The sequence below is a fragment of the Notothenia rossii genome (genome assembly GCF_949606895.1).
Source record: "Notothenia rossii genome assembly, chromosome: 2".
NCBI lineage: Eukaryota > Metazoa > Chordata > Actinopteri > Perciformes > Nototheniidae > Notothenia > Notothenia rossii.
The window spans coordinates 78,991,635-79,001,127 of NC_136904.1; the positions used below are offsets into that span (position 1 = coordinate 78,991,635).

The following is a 9,493-nucleotide window of genomic DNA, read 5'->3' on the forward strand; positions in this document are numbered from 1 at the left end:
AGCAGTAAGTGGGTCAATCAGTGGTTATGAAATTAAAAGAAGTGGAAAGCTCATTAGTAAAACCCAACTTCTAATTTTCTCAATTATATTTTTGTGCTTAATAGGGTTAGGGTTATGTGGGTTAATGTGCTTAATGTACATTATACAATTGTAAGGTTATGGTGTTTCACAAGATTTCCACTACCTACATTGTTTAACATCTGCTCCTCTACACCTAAAGGAGAAATACTACTCTAATAGTCTACAACAGGTGAGATATGTAATGCAAAACATGCAACCAGTTAAACAAAGGCATATGAAGGAATTGCCTTGGATTAAACTTGCAGTAAAATTAACGTCCCACTTCCCCCCAAAACACGGAAAAACAACAAAGAATGTACATGAAATACACAATGAAGTGTAGCAGAATTAGTAGTGTTACCTTCAAATGTTATGAGAAAGTATGCTTTGTTCCATTCCACCTCGTCACGTACATACCTTAATAATTCGGATAGAAAACATTCTGCATGCTCACACCCACACCTTAATAAAATGCAGTATGCCTACTGTTAGTCTTAGGAGTAGTTTCCATTCTACCACTTCTACTACTTTACTTTGACTTTATTATTGGAATCTATTGAATGAAGCTGAGGTACATCTGCTGCCACTCACAGGCAGTCACATGATCTGTGTGAGATAAATACTCTTATATATCGTATCATGGTCAGATCCCTTTTAATTCACATTAAATGTAAGAGGAATTAAATGGTTTCTGGATGGTGGACTGATTGCAAAGTGACATGCAGGTGCTTGCGTAAGCTGGACTTAAAAACGTTTTTAGTTTTGCAAGTAGGGCGCAGAGCCAAATAAGAAAGTAGTTTTTTCATGATAAACAGCCTGTTCAGCGTATCAAATGATGATCACTGCTCACTTGGCTGCTGTCACCCCAGGGCGACCTTTCGGGCAGCCGCAGATCTGACTGTAAATGGGATCCATGAACTCAACGTGACGACAGCGTCATATCCACTAATAAAGTCAATTTCCTGCAATTTCGGTTTGTACCTGCAGTAAAACGAATAATAAAGTTGTGACGGTTTGGAGCCAGTGAAAAAACATGTTTCTCTCTCTCTCTTTCTCTCTGACACCCACACACGCACACATAGCGCCCACACTAAAATGAGTAATGTCAGTAGACATTCCTTCAAACAAAGTTAAAAATATATTCTCAGGAAATATCTTCTGTGCCATTAAAACTAACTCTTCACGTACGAATAACTGTCAATTAATTGTGCACATAAATGGGAAGTTAATCGTTCTTCAGTAAAATGGCCAATTAAACTGCTAATTGTGTTTTAATTCCAATTTCCAAATGGCAAATGGATAACAGACCAGTGTGACCATGTTGTATCCTGACATGCTTTCAGACACAATCTGAATATCTTTAGGACATACTGTATGATTGTGTGGTCTGTAGATTCCAACACACAGTGAAAGGTGTTGTGTTATCAAAGTAGAAAAAGGTGGTGACTCTTTGCTGTCCACCAGCTACCAGCTACTTAGTAGAAACTATAATCAAGAAGGCAAGCAAAAACCGAACTTTAACTCCATTATTTATAATATTCACAGTGCAGTGTGGAGACTTTTTTATTTACAAATTCTGCCATCTGGCCCACCTGAAAATGACTGGGCGTGACCACACAGCCTTAATGGGGTTAGGTTAATTAAAAGGTTAATTGTAAGAAACAGGAGCTGGTTGATGTATGGCTGGTGAACAATAGTGTCCTCTAGAGGTGAGTGTAACCATGATATACAATGATCTCCCCCTCTCCTCCCCCTCCTTGCAGACTCTGTCCTTGTGTGCACTGAGTGAGCACCGGGCACACCAAAAACTGCTCTCAGACTGATGTTGTTCTGTGGCTCATATAATGAAGATCAATCCACTATAGAAATAACACACGATGCTGCCTGCTGTTTGACGCTGGCTACTGTTACACACATTTTTACACATCTTGTTACACCCACCTTAGCTTTCTGCCCAGGCCAATATGCATGTAGAAAATGTAGGCCAGCTTGATTGGCAACAAGGTGTTGGTGTAAGATTGTACTGAGATCAGTTATTCCATCGCTGCAGAACAATAAAGCCAAAAGATTATTTTGGCCACTGCGTCAACTTGAGCGTTTTTCTGCGTCACTCTCCATTCTGCCAGCTCCTATCACGTTTCCCTCTCTGGGGACCAAATTGGTTCCCCCATGACAACTGGCTACAGGCCCACTAATTATCCCCCCCTCCTCAGCAGCTCACATGCACTATACCAGCACTATGAATAGGCAGCCCACCCCACAAACCCCACCCCATCTGAGGTCTAAATTTGGAACACAATTGAAATACAGAAATCCTGTCAGAAGATAACGAAGAATAATATTGACCCTCGCTTCATTAGGCCTATTTCATACAAGTGTAGTGAGTCTGGCATATCAGCCACATTGTGACATAACTGTGCCTAGATGTGCCAATGTACACTCATCTCAATTTTACAATATCAGGCAGTGAATAAACTCAAGTACTGTAAATAGGGATTTTTCTGACAATAATCTGATTTAATAATTGGATATAAAAATGCACTTTTACATTTTGGCCTGTTGCAACTTAGAAGTGTATCTTTATTGTAACAAGTGTGATGTTAAATGAATAGTCTCCCCTTACAAACAATATAAGTATTGTGTGTTGATATAATGAAGAATGATACACACTGAAACGTTTTCATATGTTCAGAAACTAGCTCATCATAAACTGACTAATTTACTTTGCAGACATTTGATAAAGACATAAAACCATAGTACATAGATTAATGTCAGCTTAAAACAAGCGTGACTTAACTCCTCTGCAAACACAATGTATGTCTGAATACAGAAGGGTACCCTCTACATCTCTGCTAATGTCCATGTGGGAAGCAACATAGAACACATACCACAAGACAAACATCCTCGCCAGAAAAATTGGGGCTTGAGAGAGTTCCCCAGCGGATTGGTCCATGTCCATGTCGATGCAGATGACGTCGCGCTGTGAAACACGTGGGTAAACCACCGTATCCAGAGCTCACATAAACAAAGCCACATTGGCCAGACTGGGTAGTCGAAGCTTGTGTCGCTGTCAGTGCTCGGAGTCACACGGTTTGTCCGCCTGGCATTGTTGGGTAGCGCTGCTCATGATTTGGAGCTTTTACAGAAATTGATGAATACCCCCTGCATGCTTATCGCATGGATTGAAAGCAACAATCCTGATGTGAAAAAGGTAAGAATTTATTCATCTCTTTATTTGCAACATAATCTGTGTCTGCGCTTTACTTTCACTGCCTTCTCTGAATCTTTTAAGCCTTTTTAGTCATTTTTTCACTGTTAAATTAAAATATAGAAACTGAGTCTGACTGTGCACATCTCTGGGTGTTGCTGATATTTCCCGAGATGGTTTTTCTTTACAAGTTTTCACTCGTGTCAAGTGCGCGAAGTTGGTTTGCATATCATGCAACACCGCACGCTTTACATGAAGAAAAGAACATTTACGATTTATACGGTTTAGTTTCTAAATGAAGGTATTTTGTCAGTATACATTTAAAGTGTTTTATGACATTTTATGTGCGTAGTTTGAAACTGCGCATAATGTTAAACATGACTTTATCTGGCATCTCGTGTTCATTTTTAGGTGTTTGTTGTATTTTACATTCCAGTAAATGTCAAGGTGATGTGTTTTATTAGGGGAAGATCCAGAACAGATACGCTTTCTTGAATCCTGACACCCATACAACTCCTGACAGTACCCATTTCAAGTGTCACCGAAAAACTGTCAGAAGACTTGAGGTAGGATATTGACAATTATTTACAAATACAGCTGTATTATTGTTTAATGTCCATTATATTATGAAATGACTTCCTAAATTAAAGCACTATACAATTGTATTTTTGTGGCTAAGATGAAAAGAGAATAAATATAATAGACTTTAAACTTTTTTCTTCACGGTTTAAACACTGATTTGAGACATTCTTATGTGTTTCTACGGTTTTGGTTTGCAGCCATGCCCTGCGTCCAGGCTCAGTATGGATCATCACCTCAAGGAGCTAGTCCTGCTTCCCAGAGCTACAGCTACCACCCCGCAGGAGAATACAGCTGCGACTTCTTAACACCCGAGTTTGTTAAGTTTAGCATGGACTTGACCAATACTGAAATCACAGCTACTACGTCTCTCCCAAGTTTCAGTACATTCATGGACAACTATACTACGAGTTACGACGTCAAACCACCCTGTCTGTATCAGATGCCCCACTCTGATCAGTCCTCTATCAAGGTGGAGGACGTCCAGATGCACAGCTACCATCAGCAGGGCCACCTGCCCCCTCAGTCGGAGGAAATGATGGCTCACTCTGGGCCTATGTACTTCAAGCCATCCTCTCCCCATGCCCCGAGTACACCAAACTTCCAGGTTCAGCATAATCACATGTGGGAGGACCCTGGCTCCCTCCAAAGTTTCCACCAGAACTATGTCGCGGCCACGTCTCACATGATGGACCAGCGCAAGAATCCGGTGTCGAGGCTCTCGCTCTTCTCCTTCAAGCAGTCCCCGCCTGGCACTCCTGTTTCCAGCTGTCAGATGCGGTTCGACGGGCCGCTGCACGTCTCCATGAACCACGACAACTCGGGCGTGCACCGCGGCCTTGACGGTCAGGGCTTCGGGGTGCCCAGCGCCCTCCGGAAACAGGCTGGTCTTGCTTTCCCTCACTCCCTGCAGCTCGGCCACGGGCACCAGCTGATGGACAGCCAAGTGCCATCGCCCCCGTCCCGAGGATCTCCGTCAAACGAGGGTCTGTGTGCGGTATGTGGGGACAACGCAGCCTGCCAACATTATGGAGTGAGAACCTGCGAGGGCTGCAAAGGATTTTTTAAGGTGGGTGACATGACAGCGACCATGAATCATTGTTACTGTTATTACATAAAAGATGTGCTGTGTGCTGCTAATTATACAAGGCGCCAGTGAGTAATAACAAGCTCACTTTTTTTAAACAGAATGAAACAACCTACAAATATAATTGGAATAACATTTTCAGTGCGATCCACAGTAAATATTATCAAGCACCAACTTTAAAGTGCGTGCGTAAAATAACTTTATATGAAAAACATATCTACCCAGACAGTTGATCTCAAAGGAATAGGTGAAATATGAAAGACCACGAATGTGTATTTGCTGTCGGTCTATTCCCTCTTGTTGGTTCATGCACCGCAGTCCCAAACAGGAGATGAGACAGATATTGTATCGCTTCAATCTTTTCATTTTTATATTATATCACTTGCTCAGCAATCCACAGTCCATGTTCTACATGTTATATAGCTGTGGGAAAAGGCCTGTAGACTGACATTATGTTTCCTTTTTCTCCAGCGCACCGTTCAGAAAAATGCTAAATACGTGTGTTTAGCAAATAAAAACTGTCCTGTTGACAAACGCCGGAGAAATCGTTGCCAGTTCTGCCGTTTCCAGAAGTGCATGGTCGTCGGAATGGTGAAAGAAGGTATGTTTAGGCCATTCATTACATTATTTTGGATGAGTTATTTATATTTCCCCACTGATGCACTTGGGAAACATGCGCGTAATATAGTGTTATATTGTTATTTAAAATACATTAAAGTATAATTACACACAACCATAGAAGTGCAAATTAATCACTTTAACGTAATTTGTTTTCCTTCCAATTAAGTTGTCCGAACGGCTAATCTCAAAGGTCGGAGAGGACGCCTACCTTCCAAACCCAAAAGTCCACAGGAGCCCTCCCCACCTTCGCCGCCGGTGAGCCTCATAAGCGCACTTGTTAGGGCCCATGTGGACTCCAACCCCTCGATGTCTGCTTTGGACTACTCCAGAGTAAGTGAAGTTCCTCACTCCCAGAAATAAAACACATACACCTTTAAAAAAAAAGCTTGACAACTATTTTCCGGGTGAAAAAAGAGCAGGACAGATTTAAATGTAGTCCTGCTTTTAGGTAATAATTAACTGCTTTTAAAGTTTGCTGTAATACATCGCTGAACCCCTAACTCTGTCAGGATTTTAACGTGGCATATATTCTCCTAAGTAAATTGCATTGAAATAGAGAACTTAATAAAAAGAAGACATGAATTTAATAGTGAAAAAGCACCCTCTCCCTCTTAGAAATTGGCATTTGCAATTTCACGGATTATATATTTTAAAGGATCTCATTAAGACGCTGTTTAAATTAAATTCCAGTTCCAAGCTAACCCTGACTACCAAATGACTGGAGACAACACTCAGCACATCCAGCAGTTCTACGATCTCCTGACGGGCTCCATGGAGATCATCCGGAGCTGGGCGGAGAAGATCCCCGGCTTTTCTGATCTACCGAAGCAAGATCAAGATCTCCTCTTTGAATCCGCCTTCCTTGAACTTTTTGTCCTGCGGCTCGCGTACAGGTAAGCCGTGTAATTATTAAACAAAACAATCCTGGTTTTAGATAATCATCAGCTCCTCCTTCAAGCTTCATTGCTTATGGTTTTATTAGCTGCCCAATAATGAGATGGCTCTTAAATTCCCATTTATTGCAGAACGTAATTAATGGAATTTTCTTATTAATTGCAGGTCCAACCCAGTGGAAGGCAAACTTATTTTTTGTAATGGAGTGGTGTTACACAGGCTGCAGTGCGTCCGCGGATTTGGAGAGTGGGTGGATGCTATCGTGGACTTTTCTTCCAACTTGCAGAGCATGAACATAGACATCTCAGCTTTTTCCTGCATCGCAGCTCTGGCCATGGTAACAGGTGCGTAAAGCCGGCTGCTCCTTTGGAAACTCCGCCTCTGTTATACAATGCATGCAAAACGGAAACAGTTAAAGCATCGAAAATAATGTAACCGTGTCCCTTTTTTTTCTCTTCTTCTTTATTTTAGAGCGACACGGGCTAAAGGAACCCAAGAGAGTCGAAGATCTCCAAAACAAGATAGTCAACTGCCTAAAAGACCAAGTGACGTTCAATGGAGGTGGATTGAATCGTCCCAACTACTTGTCAAAACTCTTGGGAAAGCTCCCTGAACTGCGCACACTATGTACCCAAGGTCTGCAGCGTATCTTTTACCTAAAACTAGAAGATCTAGTCCCTCCGCCAGCAATAATTGACAAACTTTTCCTCGACACCCTACCTTTCTGAGTCTGACTCGATTATGAGACCTCAAAGAACTTCCAAAAGACTGTTTGTGAGTCAGATTTTTAACGTTATTATTTCTGAATATTTGCAAGCTCCGCAGGCTAATAGAACAAAATGCCCTATTATGATTAAGGATCCATGAAAAAAAAAGAATAATAACAAGAGAATTAGACCGAGTGTCATTGCTGTGTAGGCCTTTTATTTGTGTTATTGTCAAACGAATGAATCATGACGCGGAATTTCTCTGTGGACAAATTGTCAAAAAGTTATTCTGGTTTTACACCTGTTTATTTATTTAACATCGGCTCAACTGATTTACTCATATGTAATATATTGCATTTATATATATATATGAACATTCATATCCATACACACAAACACACTGTATATTATGATAGAATATGTGATGCCTCCAATGCATCGGTTTATAACGTGTACAAAGTTTGTTATAATGAAAACATTCAATTTAAGTTTCTTTTCTGACTCGTGCCTATGTGTTTCTGACAGGATCCCAAAAAGTATCCAGAAAAGACAACGCATGTTCTAGTTTTCTTTTTTTATAGGCACTTGCTGAGGTGATGTCTATAATATATACCGGACACTATGTAGTCTGCTAGATTTGATACAGATTCGTAGTAATGGCACTCCTTTTATGTATGACGCATATATGGAAACATATTTCATCTGTATAGAAAATGAGGGACCCATGGTGTTTGTAAAACTGTCAGACATTCCTTGTTTGTATGTGCTGTAAGTATTGTTGCTGTTGAATATAAACGTTTCTATATATTTATTATTTCTGTTGCCAAGAGCTACACTAAGCATGGTGCAATTTAAACGATTTCAAACCATCCAAGTTCAAGCTGAGCACGTTGTCTATGTTTTATGTCTTATAACCGTCTAGGTGGTTATGATTTAACACGCTTTGCAAATGAGAAGCTCTCATCTTATATCCAGAGGTTCATGAGTGTGTGATATAGGCCCACATTTATGGCATCATGATGTACTTACAACTTCTGTAACGCATTTGGTGACGAATTAAAAACACGTTAGAGATAAAGACATATTTAATGTTTACAAATAAAACTTTTAAATCAATTCTTTGCTAAATATTTTTCTCTGCAAATAACATATTCTTTAAATTAAGAAATCACTGATCGGGAGGAGTTTGTTCAGAAGGAGAGAGAGAGACTCTCGTTTTGGAGTTCAAGCGTATTTTTGTAATATTCGTTGTAAGCAGTGTTGCGATCAGCAGTTTAACAGGTTATTTATGTTAACATCTTACTTTAACTGAATGTGAAAATTGTGTATTTAAGTAAACAAAGTTAAATCTTGTCGCAAATAGTTTGCATGCATGTTTCATCTTGAGTTTATATTCCCTTTTTAGTTTTGACCAAATTGTCGCATATTTATTATTTTAGCCTCCTAATCGTTATATTTAAATATAATCTTAGCGAATATTTTAGTCATCAAACTTAGATTTTAATGCACTTCTAATTTGGGTAGCTTAAAATGTATCTCGCATGCATAACTACAATTTAAATACGCTTTCAAAAACAAATCACATGCTGTTAAACCCTCGTTTTATTCTCTAATGTCTTATTGCATTTGACAAATTAATAACCTACAACGGAATAAATATAGACGTCTTGATCTTTCGGTTGAATCCTAAATAAAGTAATATTTTCAGCGAACACATTTTATAAGATTGAATTCCATGATTCAGTCTGTTCCCCTTTGCTCTCTGCAAGTACGAAAGTTTACGCAAAAAAAGTTTAAGGATATATTTTTAGACAGGCATTCCTTGTATATTACTTTATTTGCCTTCACTTTTATAATGTAGCCTATATTTTAGAGTTGTTTTACCCCACCGACGAGTCCGACCAAAACTAAAACTAGAACTATATTTTCCACAACAAAAGGACGAATACCTTTATCCTGATATTACACAGCGTTAATGAAATAATAACACGTTTATTGTGAAATCCTGTTGGGCACAGGTAACACAACTTTGTGCGTCACAGCAGCTGGGTAATTTTGCTTTCTACGTGAACACAAAATATAAGATGATGCAACACACGGACACCTTTTTAAGTGTTTAAAGTCTTTTTTATTTATTGGCAAAGTATCCAAGTCTTTTTTGTTTAATGGTAAACCTGGTAACACCAACCTCTCCAAAACCCTCGGGGATTCCGGCTCCGAGGCTCTGATTTCATTTAGGTCACACAAAAAGTTAGCCGATCACCCTTATACGGGCGATCACCGTTATACGGGTTCAAATCACACTTTTTTGATGTTGCTGCGCATTAAATGTGCGTC

At 39.7% G+C, this 9,493-nt stretch overlaps 1 protein-coding gene across 1 annotated transcript; it reads left to right on the forward strand.

Annotated features, from left to right (window-relative positions):
- The first annotated feature begins 3,110 nt into the window (after positions 1-3,110).
- nr4a2a (nuclear receptor subfamily 4, group A, member 2a) lies at positions 3,111-8,213 on the forward strand. Its single transcript, XM_079666633.1, has 8 exons — positions 3,111-3,271; positions 3,733-3,834; positions 4,048-4,916; positions 5,406-5,535; positions 5,722-5,885; positions 6,246-6,448; positions 6,615-6,793; positions 6,921-8,213. Exons 3-8 carry the CDS (start codon positions 4,050-4,052, stop codon positions 7,175-7,177), a joined length of 1,800 nt encoding a protein of 599 aa, XP_079522759.1. The 5' UTR covers positions 3,111-3,271; positions 3,733-3,834; positions 4,048-4,049; the 3' UTR covers positions 7,178-8,213.
- The last annotated feature ends 1,280 nt before the right edge of the window (positions 8,214-9,493 follow it).